Source organism: Gracilinanus agilis, chromosome 3, assembly GCF_016433145.1.
Source record: "Gracilinanus agilis isolate LMUSP501 chromosome 3, AgileGrace, whole genome shotgun sequence".
Lineage (NCBI taxonomy): Eukaryota > Metazoa > Chordata > Mammalia > Didelphimorphia > Didelphidae > Gracilinanus > Gracilinanus agilis.
The window spans coordinates 459,002,259-459,019,533 of record NC_058132.1 but is presented as its reverse complement, the minus strand read 5'-3'; the positions used below and the strand labels follow the sequence as shown (position 1 = coordinate 459,019,533).

Genomic DNA, 17,275 nt, shown 5'->3' with positions numbered 1-17,275 from the left:
ATATAATAGTCAGACCCATAGCATACTAACTGCTAGAGCTAAGAAGGCAAAAGATAGTGCCTTAAGTTCAAGGAGCTCACAGTCTACAAGATAATGAACAGAAGGAAAGGAATAGTATTTAGGGGAATTGGGAAAGGTTTTTATAGAAGGTGGGATTTTGAGTCTTAAAGGAAACCAGGAAAGCTAGGTGATAGAGGTGAGAAGGAAATCAGGAAAGCCAGGTGATAGAGGTGAGGGAGAGAACTCCAGGCACAGAGGTCAGCCAGTGAAAAAATTTGGAGTCAAGAGATATAGTATTGTGTTTGGGAGAACAGCAAAGAGACCAGTGTCACTGGATGATGGAGTAACTGGGGTGGGGGTGGGGAGTGTAAAGGGGAGGTGTGAGATAGTAAGAAAGGTAGCAAAGAGCCAGGGGGTCTACTTCTGTCCGTGCCTCAGTTTCCTCATCTGTGAAATGAAATATTTGCTCTCTAGGGCTATTAGTGTTACAAAATTATGATCCTATGCTATCTAAACATATAATTTAACTTCCAATGAAATGAATTTCCTTTATATCCTGTTCACAAGAAAAACTTATTTGCCAGGTGTTTTGTACCCATGATCAACAATGAGATTTTGAATTAAAAAATTGAAAAAAACTTCCCAAATATTAAGGAGCTAACTGAAAAAAGAATTGAGAATGTTTCCTACAATATTAGGGAAAGGAACTAAGTTCAGGAAAATGGCATAAATATACATCAATATGCATTACACTACCAGTGTGTTATAGTCAGCTACACTGATCTACCTAAAGAACTAAAGATAGTTAAGCAGCTGGGTAGCTCAGTGGATTGAGAGCCAGGCCTAGAGATCCTAGGTTCAAATCTGTACTCAGACACTTCCTAGCTATATGACCCTGGGCAAGTCTCTTGACCCCCATTGCCTAGCTCTTACCAGTCTTCTGCCTTAGAACTAATACACACTGTTGGTTCTAAGAAGGTAAGGGTTTTAAATAAATTTAAAAAAAAAGAACCAAAGATAAAATTTTAATGAGTATGAGTTATACAAGTTCTCGGATATAAGAATTGACTTAGCAAAAAAGCAAAACAACAACTGAACCAAAAATACATTTTAAGTAAGGAAATTATTGTTCTGTGAAGGGCATGAACAAAATATTTTAAAAGATTAAGATAAAACTGGGAACAATGAACTATTATCATTAATTACTATAAAGCTCATTTAGTCATTCTCATTTTACAGGTAAGGAAACCAAGCCTCCAAGGGATAAAATGACTTGCCTAACATAAAAGAAATAGTAAAGCAGTGGCTATAGTGGGATTTGATCCTGGTCCCCAACTCCAAATCCAATGCTCTTTCCACTATGTACCAATCTTCCTTGAAGGACACAAAACCCAACGATACAGTCTGTCTCTGGGAGATAAACAAAGAACAAGCATAATAATCTGTATTCACTGCTACTCACGGGATAAGGAATTGTTCTAGTTCAGAAAAAGAATAAAGGACAAAGACAGACAAGACTGTTCACATTTCTGCCTCTTGCTGCCTTTATCTTGACTGGGTACTGCCCTTGAAGTGAAACTTTACCTATAGCTGTTTAGGATGAAAGCAAAGTAACACATACAATATCTGCTAAGAATCTACAGGAATGATAAATATAACAAACGTGATAGTGAATATTCAAGAAGAATGGAACAATATAAAGTAATAGACCACTTTAACTCTTTCATTCAGGGATTTATAATTTAGCTATGCCCTGATAAGAAATCTGATGAATTGTGGAACAACTATAATTTTCTATCTTACTTCAAAGATGATCCTTTCCACATTGACACTATAAATAAAACAAAATATTATGTTGTTTTTTTTTAATAAGAGGTAGCATAATGCAGCAGAAAGTTTACTGAATTGAGAGTCAAAATACTTGGGTTCTAATGTTGGTTCTATCACTAACTTACTATGCGATCTTGGGATAAAATTAGATTTCTTTTCTGGAGAGGTCACCTTCAACACTAAAATCTTATATTTACCATAAGCGCTTTAAAGAATTTTTAAGGTTACATACACACCTTAGATTCCACTTTTCCAGCTGGTAAAAATTCCATTTCAAAGACTGGATTATCATGATGTCCTACAATTACAAAGTAGAAGCTTCCAGACATTGTCTCCAAAAAATAGGTCCTAAATAAATAAGATAACAAACCTCTTTGTGAATTTTATGCTAGAAAGAAAAAAAAAGGTCTAACAAAGTCTTAAAGTATCATAAATCTACATGGAAAATGCATGTTATTGAAGCAAAGTTAAGCTTATCTGTGAGAATAGGAAAAGATAAATCGAAATGTTTAATACACTTGACTGCATGGAGAAATTAAGGACAGAAAATATTTTACTTTTAAAATGCTTTATTATAGCTTTAATATAATCCATGCAATAATTAAACACTTTTATGTCTATTTATATTTAACTAGATGTATTTTTAATATATAAAATATAAAACATTTCAAGCTTCTTCTAGATTATTTAATCTATTTATTCCCATTTACTTTTTAAAAACCCTTACTATATAATACTATATAGAGAAACACACACACACACACACACACACATATATACACTAACTATGTAATACTATATATTGGTTCAAAGACAGAAGAGTGGTAAGGGCTAGGCAATGGGGACTTGTCTAGGGTCACACAGCTTAGAAGTGTCTTAGACCATATTTGAACACAGGACCTCCTGTCTCCAGGCTTGGCTCTCTATCAACTATCTCTACCCACCTAGCTGTCCCCTTCCCATGCACTTTTAGATGATTATATTATATACTCTGTTCTTTGGGCTCTAGCTCCCCCATTCCCTTTGCATTACTTCCATAAAATTCCTGCCAGAATTTGTTCTATTTTTAATCTGTCAATCTTAATTGAATTATAGTATTTGTTGTATAATAGTTAAAACTCCTCCAATTTTTTAGGACATTTAGGTTTCTTACAAAGTTTTTACAATGTCAAAAAATACCATCTAAGAATGAGACACACATTTTCAGACAAAGCCAATGTGTGGATTTATTTTACTTCACTAAACTTTTTTGTTACAAAGGAGTGCTTTGGGAAAGAGAGAAGAGTTTGAGCAGGAGTTATGGAGAACTGATACGTATACATAAAGAAATAAAAGAAAGAGGTCAGTGAAATATTTTTAAAAACATATAGGAGAAGGGAATTTAGAAGAGGATTCTGACAAGTTTGGCATTGCTGGAATTACCATGCTAAATTTAATGTATAATTAAAATACAAAGACTGTCTGCTTCAAGGAGCTTTGTCTGTATCTTAGAGGCTTTCTAGGTACACTGTTTTCTTGCTAATTTGTTAAGTGTATATTAGAATGATTAAAATTAGTTTATCTTTTTGGTTGTTAATTTATTTGGGCACTTTTGAAGTAATTATTAATAATAATAAATGTTACCTCTTAAATTGTCTATTCATATTCTTTGGGATTAGGAGTTGTCTTCAAAATTCTTTTTAACAGTTCTTTAACAGTCTAGATGCCAAGTTTTTAAACATGTCCCTGGCTGTAAACATTTCTTCCAATCTGACATTTTTGGGGTTTGATTATATCATTTTTGTTGTATAGAAAGTTATTTTAATGTAATCAAGCAACTTAACTTTCCCCTAATAATTTCTTCTACTTTTGTAAAATTATTTCCCCTAAAGATTTAAACAAATATTTTATTCTATTTCCCTTCTCCCATTACCCCTATATTTTGTATCAATCTTTTTTATGTTTAAATCTATCATCCAGCTAGAATTCATTGAGGTAAAATACATATGGGGTAGGAGATATTGCTATAGGTCTATTTCCTGCCATATATACTTTTAAGATTTACTGATGCAAGGGGCAGCTAGGTGACTGCATTGATAGAGGAGGTCTTGCATTCAAATATGACCTTAGACACTTCCTACCTATATAAACCTGTGCAAGTCACAACCCCAATTGCCTAGTCCTTACAATTCTTCTGCCTAAGAATTTATACATAGTAGTGATTCTAAAACAGAAGGTAAGCATTAAATTAAATAGGAAAAAAGAAAGCAATGCTGTCACTTGGAACTAAGAATGGTCAGGGAAGGAAAGAATTCTGGATATAGTCAGATGTGGACACTGTACTTTTGAAAAACAGATTTCAAAAAGTTTCAAAAAGTTCAGGAAAAAGATGGGTAGAATGTCATGACCAGAGCTTTTACTATGATTGAGGGATAGAGATAAGTGCTTCAAAAATTAATTTTGATGACATAATATTCATAATTGATTAAAGAAAAAAGAACCAATTAATACTGGAAGCTCTCTGAACTAGAAAGAATACCAGACCTGGAGTAGAGAGGACCTGGGCTCAAATCTGGCCTAAGACTTACCTGTGTGAACCTGGGAAAGTTACTTGACAACCCACTTTGCCTGTCCCTTGCCCTTCTTAAGAGTTGTTATGGAGACAGAAAATACGGGTTTAAAAAAGAAAGACAGGAAAGGCACACATATAAGAATGAATACAAAACTGGTATAAACTGAAAATTATAGCGTCAGGAAGCCCAAAGACCAGGAAGAACTGAGAATTTATCTATTTTTTTTTTAAACCCTTACCTTCCGTCTTGGAGTCAATACTGTGTATTGTTGCCAAGGCAGAAGAGTGGTAAGGGCTAGGCAATGGGGGTCAAGTGACTTGCCCAAGGTCACACAGCTGAGAAGTGTCTGAGGCCAGATTTGAACCTAGGAACTCCTGTCTCTAGGCCTGGCTCTCAATCCACTGAGTAACCCAGCTGCCCCCGAGAATTTATCTATAATTCTAAAGACTACATAAACATTTTTAAAAATCTTATGTTTGTAGGAAAAACATGAAAAGAATCCACATGCTTGGGGGAAGATCTAGTAATTTTAACATTATAAAGAAAGCAGAACTACATTTAGTTCTCTTCAGTCATGTCTGATTCTGTGACCACATTTGGGGTTTTCTTGGCAAAGATATTGATTAAGTGACTTGCCCAAGGCCACATAGCTAGTTTCTGAGGCCAAATTTTTAATATATTTTTCCAGGTTTACATATTTCTTTCCCTCCCCTCTACCTGGATCCAATAAGCACATATACCTATTTCTATATTATTCATTTTTGCAATAGAGCAATCTTTTAAAACTAAACCATATCCAAATCATATCCATATAAACAAATAAGTAATTTGTTTTTCTTCTGTTTCTACTCTCACAGTTCTTTCTTAACTTAGAGGTTAAAAAATGCCATGTGTGGGCAGTTCTTTCTCTTGATGTAGATATTCTTTCTCATAAGTCCCTTGGGATTGTCTTGTATTAGCAAAGTCCATTATATTGTATTGTTCCACAATGTTTCACTTTCTGTGTATAATGTTCTCTTGGTTCTGCTGAAGCTAAATTTGAAGATGAGTCTTCCTGATTCCAGGCCCAGCATTCTACCTGCTGTACCACCTAGACCAAGCAGAACATGAGTTACTATTTTTCTTCTATCTTCTCTACCTAGGATAATGACTATTAAACCAAAGCAAGTAGAGCAAGCATAGTAAAGGAAGAACTGAAGATAGTTAAGACAAAAGGAAGAGAAAACATATCTGCTATAAATTAATTCAAGTCTCTGGTCCCAGAAAAATTACATCCTCTGGATTCATTCACTAAATGTTTATTATAGCTATCACTGGGTACATACAAAAATATGCTATATACTAGGGGCTCAAGGATTTGGTGGTGAGTAATATCAAGTTTAGAAATTACATGGTATCAGATTGCCCTCATGACAATGTTTAACAGAGGCAAAACACAAACATAATTTATCAAACATGTTAGAATTTTAAAACAAAGTGCCACTTGAGATTTAAGTTAGGTAATGGAGCTGAGCCTGAAGTTAGGAAGATCTAAGGTCAAATCCATACATACCAGTTGTCTGATCCTAGGCAAATCTCTTAACCTTAGATTCCTCTTCTGAAAAATGAGGATAATAATAGCTTCTACCTTTCACAGTTGTTGTGAAGATCAAATGAGCACTGGAAACAGAGCAAGAGCTATATAAATTTTAAGTATTTTTACTATGGACTGGAGGCAGCTTTGGCTTGTAGTTAAGAGCACTAGGCCTGGAAGTAAGGAAGCTATCAGTGAAAATCCAGCCTCAGAGGCTTCCTAGCCATGTGACCCTCTCAACTTACTTAACCTCTGATTGTCTAACAAAAGGATCCACTAGCTCACTGGAGAAGGAAATGGCAAACCACTCTAGTGTACTTGTCAAGAAAACTCCATGGATGGTTATGGTCAGTGGGTTCAAAAAGAGTGGCACATGATTGAACAAACTGATTATTGTGTAAGGTCATTATGGACAGGAGAAATTAGAAAATGATGGAGAGAAGGTGGGGAAATCAGAGGAAGCTTCATGGGGGTCTAACTAACATTTAAGAAAAATAATTCCAGACCATGTGAACACAGAAGCAGAGAGGTGGAAAAGTATAGAGCATGTCCTATATCCAAGGGACCTTTCTTGATGGAATAAAGAAAATTTTTTTTTAATTCAGGAGATAAAGTTAGAAAAGGTAAAGCCAGATTGTGGAAGCAGAAAGAGAATCCTGAACTTTGCTTGGTTGGCAGTAGAAAGCCAATGAAGATTTTGAAATTAATGACAAGAGGCATGGCTAAGTGGCATGGCCAGGCCTGGAGTAGAGAAAACTTGGGTTCAAATCTGGCTTCAGACTCTTTCTAGCAGTGTGACCCTAGGCAAGTCATTGAAACCCAATTGTCTAGCTCTTGCCATTCTTCTATCTTATAATTGATGGTAAAACAGAAAGTAAGGATTTTTTTAAAGAAAGAGATTGCAAGATTTTTCTGGTAGTAGTATGGACAAAGAAGGAAGAAAGTTATTTTAATACTCCTAATACTAATGAAGGTGGTAACAAGGGGAATATCTGGATGGTGCTGGACAAGTAGGATAGATGCAAGAAATGTTGCAGAGGTAGAAAGAGTACTTTTTATGTGAAAAAAGACCTATAACTTTTACTTGACTAAAAACTCAACACTAATGGTATGATCCAATACTAAGCTGCATTAATAAAAGAATAATGTCTAAAACAATGGAATACTATAATAATCCTACTGCACTATACACATAACATATGCAATGTCTACATTCTGGAACTTAGGTGAAACTAGAAATATCCAGAAATGGAAAACCAGTATGAAGGATCTGAAAAAATATGCCACATCAAGAATGACTGAAGATTGTTTAACTTGGCAAATCTCAAATAAGTAAAAGGGTTATTATGTGAATGAGGGATCAGAGAGTCTTTTAAACTTTTGGCACATAGAGAGTTTAAAGTAAAGTAAAGGGCAAGCCTATAAGAACTTGATAACAATTTAGAGCTGTGCAAAAAATGGAATGGACTTTGTGATTATATATAATGAAACTGTTCAATACAGGGTTATTAATGACACTGGGAAAAAAAGGGGAAATGCTGAATTTGGAGTGGGAGGATCTGAGTTCAAATTCCATCCTACCAATTTGTTATGTGTATGAATGAGCTTGGGTAAATTTTAAACTCTAAAATCTTGAATAGGGCTAGAAAACTTCAAAGGGCTCTTTCATCTCTCTGATCTAATTGTAATCTCATGATCTTTTCTCTGGCTCATCCTTGTAGATTTTTTGCAGATTTTGCCAATATTAACCATTCTCTCTTCCTAGATTATTTCTCCTCTTGGCTCTGGGTCCTCATCCTACTGTCTCAATGCTCCTTCATAGTATCCTCTGCTAGATCATTAAACATTTCCGAAACTTTTAACTTTTCCAACTGCCCCTTAATTCTTGTCCCTTCTTTCTACTGATTATTTCCAATTTAACCTGTAAGTAGCCTGTTTGTACATTGCTGTCAACATCTTGTCTCCCCCACTAGACTGTGAGCTACTTGAAGACAGGGGCTGTCTTTTGTATTTCTTTGTATTCCTCAGTTAAATAGCACAGCACCTGGTCCACAGTAGGCACTTAATAAATGTTTATTGACTGACAGGCAATCGATGCATCTTAACCAAATGCTTGTTAAGCTCAGCAAGCAAAACAAACTGAACTATAAAACAACACTAATTCATCCTAAATAAAAGCTGAGTAATTTAACAGAATTATCTTGCTAGAGTCTTTTGGAGAAACAAGAACAGGATCAATAGATCTACCTTATGATTAATTTTAAAATAAAATTGAGAAAAATCTACCAATATATCAGGGCACAGAGTTAGGCGCTAAAGAGATGTTAAAAAAAAAAAAAAAAAGCAGGGTATGGCCACAAAGAGTTTACCTTTCTGGGGGGCAACAGTGGGGCGAACTGGGGCTAGTAAAGAGGGTGGAGAGGAACTCCGCCCATTTCTTGGAGGAGGGGCTACTCCCATTCCAGTTAGATTTGGACGTCTCCACCGCCCCGACCCAGTCCGAGGTGGGGAAGGAAGGAGCGGGGAAAAGAGAAAGAGGGAGAAAAGAGTCTGAGAGACCTAGATGCAAGCACCTGGCACCCGGAGTCCTCCCCACTCAATCAGCCTCCCCTTGGCTTTCTCTGATCCTTACCAGTGGGCAGGACGGGGTACCTGCACCGAAAACACCAACCACCTTTTGTCCTCAAAACAGGTTCCAACTAGAACCCCTACAACTGCAGCTCTCGCGGCTCTCCGTAGCGCTTCTGCTCTCGCGAGACCCGAGACCGCTGCGGATTGGCGCGCGCCTAAGACGTTTAACGGCCGATGCCGCCGGCCTACTAACTTGTGCGACCGAGCTGTATTCCAGCTGCGGCTACTTAGGTGGGTCTTGAGGGACAGTTCTCAGGGGAATGTGGACCGCTGTCCGGTTGACACCATCTGCTGAACGCCGAGTCTACACCCAAACCAGTAAAAATTTTTCTTTCGGCCACCGGGATCCCCTTCCTGGTATCTTAACCCAGGTTTTCTTTTGGAGACTTTCCCTCCGTAAGATGATGACTGGACTCGGCCCTGAGCTTCCTTCCGGCTTCTGGGCTTAGCGTGAAGAGAAAGTGGACTAGCTTCTGGTCTTCTCCGGCCCAGCACTACCCCTTGTCGCTGTTAAACCTTTGAGGAGATCCGGGGAGTGAAGGGAGTGAGGCCTTCAGGGGGCTAAGACCAGTTCCCTTGAGGCTAGAGGACTCTTCTCCTTCTGCGAAGCTTAGGAGGGGTTTGCGCCTCTCGGTTCCTGCAAGTGTGAGGAAGACAGGTCGCCTTTGGGAGGTGGGGGTTGGAGGATGTGTAAGCCAGCCACAATTTTGCGAATTTCTCTAGAAAATAGAAATCCTTTTAATGAACAAGATGTTCTGCTAAGATCTTTTGCGTCACTGAACTGAAGCACTTTCGGAGTTTACTTTGTTGAACTAATTAGGGATCTGGATGCTGTTTTGAACTAAGTGGCCCAGTAGCTTCAGGATTTCTCCCTCCATGTAACCCGTGACACCTTCTGTTTCAGTTCAAGATGCCTTTTGAAACACAGGCATTGTCTCAGGATGAACTTCGCAAGAGGTTGTACCAGACATTTAAGAATCGGGGTATTTTGGATACACTCAAGGTACCTTTGGGGCATTTGTTTGCTTTATAATAAACAAAGAGAGAACATGGGGTAATAGTGTCCAAAAATAAGTGGATTAAATAGTAGTAACAGTTTACCATTTTTCAAGCTTTGATGTCTTGTAGCCGTTTTGGATTATACCATTTCATTTGTATGTCTTAAACGCAGAATTGTATATGTTTAAGAACAAGTTTCGGTAGAAATTGGTAATCAAAAATAAAAAAAAACGTTTGGTAATGTAACATATTTTCATAAAGTTGATACTCTCTTTTCCCAATTAAATTTTTTTTCAGTTACCTGTAGAAACAATTTTCAGCAATTGTTTTTTGACATTTTAGAAGTCAGGTTTTCTCCCGCCCACCTTTACCGCCTCCCCAAGGCGGTGAATAGTCTGATATAGTTTATGCCCGTACATTTAGGTAATACATATTTCCATATTGTTCATGTTATGAAAAAAAGACATATCACATAATAGAAATCTCAAAAAGGAAATATAGGGGAAGATGATATGCTTTGATCTGGAGACAACAGCATTTCCTTCTTCTGCAGTGAATGGCAATTTCATCGAGTCCCATGTTGGTTTAGTTCTTCATAGTTGAACATTGTATAATGCTAATATTAGTTCTTAACTTAAGAGGTTAAAAAATGCCATGTGTGGGCTGATAGGGATATTATTGGGGATGTAGGACACTAAACGATAACTAGTCCAACTAGCAATAATATGGAATTAGGTCTTTGTGCATCAGCTAAGGGGGGTTAGGGGAGTTTGGGAGAGAGGGATGGAATATGAAACGTGTAACTATGGGAAAATATTCAAAATTTAAAAAAAAAATTAAAAGAGGGAAAAATGCCATGTGCAGGATATTAATTTTATCAAATTTTAAAATATAGGGAAGTATTTTTTTGGTAAATCCCTTTTGATGGCTTGTGAAGGGATAACCTCAAGTTTTAGATAGAATAACAATTTTTGGGGTTCTATTTATTGTTGATACTATGAACTGGTATTCATTAAGAGGAAAAAAATCTATGAGAACCTTCTGAAACAGTTTGTGGACTAAAGTTAAGCTGTGTTACAATCAGGGAAGTATTGGTAAATGTTTAACAGCTAGCTCTCCAAAAAAAAAAAAAAGAATGTACTTACAGTTCATTTTTTTCATTATTAATATTTTCTCCATCACTTTGTCTAGATAGTCAACAAAGCAATATTTTTACCCTTCATTTGTAGTTTATTTATTTCAAGGCTTATACTGAATATTTAACAATTTGGCTACAAAGGTAGGAGGAGCTAGCACACCCCTGCAACTTAAGGTGATATTTGAAGCTGCCTATTGAAGGCAATTAAAACTTAAACAACACCTAGAAGAAAATAGATACAAACGGATAGGATTTGCTCAGTTCTTTCATCTTTGCATACAGCTCACTGTTGAGTCTTTAATAAGATGAAAAGCATAGTTACTTTATACAGTTTTTTGGCAGCCACTTCTAATTTCTTCTAGGTGAAAATCAATGGTTAAAGTAGAAGATACTTGATTCTCATTGTAGAGGAAAAATGTCGAACCTTTCTAGGTTGAAAGAAAGAAAAATTTTCAATAATGTCAGGAACCTTGATTAAACAAAAGTAATATTTTAGATATATTTTTCATGTTTTGTTTTGTTTTTTTTGGAAGTAGACTCAACTTCGAAACCAGCTTATACATGAGTTGATGCATCCTGTTTTGAGTGGAGAACTGCAGCCACAGTCCATTCCTGTTGAAGGAAGCTCATTATTAGTTGGGGCTTCTAATAGCCTTGTGGCTGATCATCTTCGAAGGTGTGGCTATGAATATTCACTCTCTGTTTTCTTTCCTGAAAGTGGTTTAGAAAAAGAAAAGGTAATCATCCTTCTTTGCTTTTTGATTCACTTGGGTAAAATACTTTTCCCTGTGTTTCACTTTCCTCTCATCATTTGTATTTCAGATTAACCAGAATCTCTTCTCTATCATATCTGTCTAAAAACCAACAAAATAGAATCAGGGTTATTATACAAAAATATTCTGTCTTTTTTGTAGGGGGAAAAAGAGCCTTCCTGGTCGGAAGGAGAGAAACTTCCTCAATTTAATATGCCAGATACTTCCATTCAACAAAAATATTTCAGAAAGCTTTTTCACATATTCCTAGGAATTCCTATTATTCCTAGACAGTATATTAAGGCAACTTGGACCTGCTTTGAATAGTTTACCTTTGGGTACATTTAGCTAAGGGCATCCAGGGGATACCAAGAGTCAAGGGTTGGGACAAATGGTTCACCTAAAAAAAAGTGTACCAGCTCTCTCTTTACTTCCATCTATGGGATATGATAATACCTAAAATCATAAAAATGTTTTGGATTTCTGTCTGTGTGAATGATCTAATGATTTTTGAAGATACCTAATAATACTTGTACAGTCTCATAACAATATTATGAGGAAAACAAATTGTAAACCATGAAATGCTATAGATATTTGAGTTATATTAATTTACCTAAACTTTTAATTAAAAATCTTTTCATAAAGTTTCAGATATTATATAGGAAATAATACATATTGATTTATTTTCCTTTTTTTTAAAAAAGTAGATTCAGATTATCCTCCATTTTTATAACTAGCAACTATATGGCATACTGGTAGTGCCCACCTTGGAGACATTCAGACAATAGCAGCATGATCTTGGGCAAGTCATAGGTCCTCTGTTTGCCTTAGTGTCACCATATGTAAAATGGAAAACTAATAGTACCTGCCTTCCGGGGTTCTTATGAGGATCAAATGAGATACTTTTTGTAAAAAGTACTTAATACTTGGCATATAGTAAGCATTATCTAAATGTTATCTTTTATTATTTTCATTAATATACCCTGATCCTTTGCCTTCATTCATTTAATAAATTCTTTTAATTTTGTATTATGGAAGCTATCTTTATAAGTATGGTAAATGTGGGTTCAACATATCATTGGGTATAAAAATAAAATTTATTATTAATATAATTATACTTCTAGTGTCCACTTGAGTGTTACTATATTTATCTTTTCTGATTTTTTTTCAGTTTAGCATACCTAAGATTTTTATACTACTAATTTTACTACAGAATTTTATACTACTAATTTTAAATTTTCTTTTAAAAGGTATTTACTATGCAAGATCTACTTCAACTGATTAAAATCAGCCCCAAATCCAGACTCTACAAGTCATTGGTAGGATTATTTTAGATTTTGTAAATCTTGGCTTACTAACCATTGTTGAATGAAACTAAATTTCTTTTTTTTCCCCTTCAGACTTCAAGGATTCAAAAAGAGAACCAAAAAGGTAAGATTGACTAATTATGCAAGAAGCATATACATTATTGGTTTTGTTGTCCTTTTATGAGAAAAAATCTTTTAATTTAGATTATTTAATTTTAATTAAATTTAACTTTTTTCTAAAAATAATTCTAAGATATCTTAGCAGTTTTTAGTACTATTCTATTTTCCTGAAAAGATGGTTACTCTTTTTTTTTTTTTTTTTTTTAACCTTTACCTTCCATCTTGGAGTCAATACTGTGTATTGGCTCCAAGGCAGAAGGGTAAGGGTAGACAATGGGGGTCAAGTGACTTGCCCAGGGTCACACAGCTGGGAAGTGTCTGAGGTCAGATTTGAACCTAGGACCTCCCGTCTATAGGCCTGGCTCTCAATCCACTGAGCTACCCAGCTGCCCCCAAGATGGTTACTCTTAATTTTTTTTTTATCTTCATATCTTTTTAATAATGTGAATATTATACAAAAGACATTTCATCTGTCTAGGGAGTTTAAGACCTAGAAGTTAAGTAACTTTTTCCTAGACACACTAGTCATTGTAGAAGTGAAATCTGAATCTTTGTCAAATCTGCCACAGAAATAGAATAGAAAAATGGAATATAATAGCATAATTCATAGCAAATTAAATGAGAGTATTCATAACTAGTATTTAACTAGTATTTGGCAGCAGGGTAGCATAGTGAATAAGATTTCTGGACTTGAGGTAAGGTTAGTTGGTGAAGTACTGCCTCACTTACTGGTTTTACCCAGTAATATTCTGGGTGTGTTATTCTACCTCTGCTTTATTTTCTTTATTTGTAATAAAAAGTTAAAAAGAGAGAGGGAAACCAGCAAAATTAACCAACACATTGGTTGTCAAACAATATAAATGATAAATGATTCATACTCATTGGAGTTCATAACTTCTAAAAAAAGTTTTGTTCTTTATAAACCATTTTGATTTTGCTTATCCTCTTTAGATACTTGAAAAATAGTTGAATTTTTTCTTTAAATGAGTATCTGTAAATTATTGAACTATGACTGCTTTATTGATGTATAGAGAAACTTTTTCTATGAATATGTGAAGTTGAAGATACTGATTCTTAACTTGAATTTGTAAATTTATATGTTGTATGTTTTTAAGGTTTTCTCATGCAGATTTTGAAGGAATTGACAGAATATCATCTATCCAGGGAAAGTTGCAATATGGAGACTCAAACAAGTTCAGCATTATTACCTACTAGAGAATCTCTTGGTAACCATTGCCCTCCTTTAATTTTTACTACGTATAATTTTTTTAATACGTAGAAATTAACTGATATCACATTTTTTATTTTTTAAACCTTTTCACTAGAGTAACCCAGTTCTATGAGTTGTGAGAGAGCTTAATTTTTATGGCATCCTGTTGCTAGAAAGACCCTAGTCAGGGAGTGAAGTACAATGGAAAGAGCATTACTTTTGGAATTGGAGAATTCTGGCTCTTCTAATTAATTCTTTGGTGATATGGGGCAAGTCATTTATTCCTTCTGGCCCTCAATTTTCTTGTCTTTAAAATGATATTTTTGGACTATATTGATCTAAAGCAACAATCCTATCATATTCAGTCAAAGTGATTATATTTATCTGTTCCTATTCTAACAGTTCCTAAGGTTAGTAATTCTTTCCGGGGTCTAGTGTTTCATCATTCTTTCTGAAAGGAAGTTCTTTCTTATAGGTAATCTCAATCTCTCGCAGTTGTTAATTCATTTTCTAATTGTGTCTGTAATGTAGAAGAAAAATGTGCTTTTTAGAGGTAATCTTTCATGTACTTGGACAATGAGTCTTATTTTTCAGTTCTCCACTTGTTCAAATATGGATTTTTCCTAATTCTTCCATGTTTCATCACATGGGGATTAAAAGTATTTCTATTACTCTAGTAAGGAACTTGCTACATATAGCATAATATTGGTGCATAAAATTTAATTATAAAATTGTAAAGCTGAAATGGACCTTAGAAATCATAAATTTTAACTTCCTTATTTAAACAGTTAAATTTGGAGCTCTGAGAAGTTAACTGTTATTGCCAGTGTTCATAAGCCTAGCTAATCTGGGATCTGGGAAAGGCTTTTTGCTAAAAATGGAACTTTAACTGAGACTTGAAAGAAGCCAGAGATGCCAGAAGGCATAGGTGAGGAGGGAAAGCATTCCAGAAATTAGCCATGAAAATGTATAGATTTGGAAGGTGGAATGTCATATGTGAAGAATAGGAAAGAAGCCAGCATAATTTGATGGCAAAGTAGAGAGAAAAAGGTGTAAGAAGATCAGAAAGGTAATAAGAGGACATGTTATAAATGGTTTGAAAAGCTAGATCGATCTTGTAAGTAATAGAGAACCACTAGAGTTTACTCAATTAGGGTAATGAAATGATCAGATCTTTGTTTTAGGAAGTTCAACTTGACTGCAAAGTGAGGATGGGTAGGAGTGGGAAGAGAGGAGACAGAAAAACTAACTGGCAGGCTATCGAAATAGTCCAGGCTTGAAGTGATGAGCACCTGTACTAGGATGGCAGAAATATCAGAAGGGAACATTAACAAGGGAGAATAGACAGAGCTTGGCAAAAGACTGGAAATAAAGGAATGGGAGTGAAGAATTGAGGATGAACTGAAGTTGTAAACTTGGACAACTGGGAAGAACGTTGTACCTTATACAATAATAGGGAAGTCCAGAAGAGGAGAAGGGTTTAAGGAAACAGAATAAGTTTGGTTTTGGATATGCTGAATTTAAGATTTCTGTAAGGCACCCAGTTACAAGATATCCAATAACAAGATGGAGATGTGAGAGTAGAGATCAGTTGAGTTAGGGCTTTATAAATATATTTGAGAGGGAATGGCTTAGTGGCTCAGTGGATTGAGAGCCAGGCCTAAAGACAGGAGGTCCTAGATTCAAATCTGGCCTTGTACACTTCCTAGCTATGTGACCCTGGTTAAGTCACTTAACCCCCATTACCTAGCCATTACCGCTCTTCTGTCTTAGAACCAATACACAGTAGTGATTCTAAGATGGAAGGTAAGGGTTTAAATAAAAAAATAAATATATTTGAGAATCATCTGAATAGAAATAATAATTGAATCCAAGAGAGCTGATGACACCACCAAGAAAAATAGTATCAAGGGAGAAGAGGGCCCAGAACCTGAGGGACAACACAGTTAGGGGCCTGGATGAATACCTGGTAAAGGAAAATGAAGAGTGGACAGATAGGTAGGAGGGGAAAAAACCAGGAAAATTTGTACATAATTGTATGTATATTGTGAGTTTCTTAAAAGGCAAGGACAATGTATCTCCAGAGTTTAATGTAGTGCATGGTACAGAATAGAATAGGCACTTAATGAATGTTTTTTGGCATATAGTGAAATAAAGTTATACAAAATAAATAGGAAGTTATTTTAGTGAAATATCCCAAAACTATAGAAGTCAGGAGAAATGTCTTGAAAGTGGCATTTAATACCAGCTTTAGGAGTTGCATGAGATGGAAATGAAGGAGAACATTTCATGTGAGAAGACTAAAAAACAGAGAAGGGAGATAGAAAATTTTATTTACAGCTAATAGTATACCAGTAGGCTCATTTGGCAGAAATGGAGTGTCTGAGTCAGAGTAATGCATAATCTAGTTAGAAAGGTAGACTAGAAGTAGATTATGAAGGACTTTAAATGCCAGACGAATATATATTTTGGTTTTGGTTCAAAGGCAGCTGGTGGTGCACAGTGGATAGAATGCTTGGCCTGGTTGTGTGACCCTGTACAAGTCACTTAATTTCTATTTGCCTCAGTTTCCTCAATTGTAAAAATAGAGACAATAATAGCACCTGCCTTAGTTGTTTTTTCAAATGAGATAATTTTTATAAAAATAAACTAGCATTTACTACCTGCCACATAGCAGCCACAATTTTAAGTTAATTCCTTTCCTTCCACTTCCTAGAGGCAATTGGGAGCCATTGAAGCTTCTTGAGTAAATGGGAGAATGGCATGGTCAGATCACACTTAAATGGTGTTGATTTCATATTGAATCCTGTATGAATGTTCTTTTGTTACATTAGCAATGAAAATCACAAATATATATTTTGAAACCCTAGAAACTTCTACTCCATTTTTTGAATGAGAGATATTAAACTCATAGCATATTATAAGAGGCATTATAACTATTGAGTAATGCTCTTCCCCTTTACCTCCCCTTAATAAGATATAATTGAAAATAATTTAGAAATATAATTTTGTCTTTTATTTGGATAGAACTTTGTTTTAACAACTTTTTTTTCTTCTGAACCAGTAATTTCATATTTATAAGAACCTCCTACAGAGGAAAATACTCTTTATTCTTTACCAAAGAAGGTTGGCAACTATTTTAGTTTGTAGTCTTGCAGAATAT

The 17,275-nt window shown here is 35.3% G+C and overlaps 2 protein-coding genes across 2 annotated transcripts in view; one reads left to right on the top strand and one right to left on the bottom strand.

Annotated features, from left to right (window-relative positions):
- Nucleotides 1–8,659, bottom strand: part of TRAPPC2 (trafficking protein particle complex subunit 2) — a 12,726-nt gene extending 4,067 nt beyond the window's left edge. The window contains exons 1-2 of the mRNA XM_044669270.1: nucleotides 8,588–8,659; nucleotides 2,067–2,178 (exon numbers count right to left, since the gene is read on the bottom strand). Coding sequence (XP_044525205.1) covers nucleotides 2,067–2,159 — 93 coding nt within the window. The 5' untranslated portion in view covers nucleotides 2,160–2,178; nucleotides 8,588–8,659. The remainder of the gene's footprint in view (nucleotides 1–2,066; nucleotides 2,179–8,587) is intronic.
- Nucleotides 8,660–9,174: 515 nt separating this feature from the next.
- The window catches only part of OFD1 (OFD1 centriole and centriolar satellite protein), a 58,275-nt gene continuing 50,174 nt past the window's right edge, over nucleotides 9,175–17,275 (top strand). Inside the window, exons 1-6 of the mRNA XM_044669269.1 lie at nucleotides 9,175–9,589; nucleotides 11,260–11,460; nucleotides 12,726–12,794; nucleotides 12,876–12,906; nucleotides 14,018–14,128; nucleotides 14,515–14,522. Of these exons, the coding sequence (XP_044525204.1) occupies nucleotides 9,497–9,589; nucleotides 11,260–11,460; nucleotides 12,726–12,794; nucleotides 12,876–12,906; nucleotides 14,018–14,128; nucleotides 14,515–14,522 (513 nt within the window). The 5' untranslated portion in view covers nucleotides 9,175–9,496. The remainder of the gene's footprint in view (nucleotides 9,590–11,259; nucleotides 11,461–12,725; nucleotides 12,795–12,875; nucleotides 12,907–14,017; nucleotides 14,129–14,514; nucleotides 14,523–17,275) is intronic.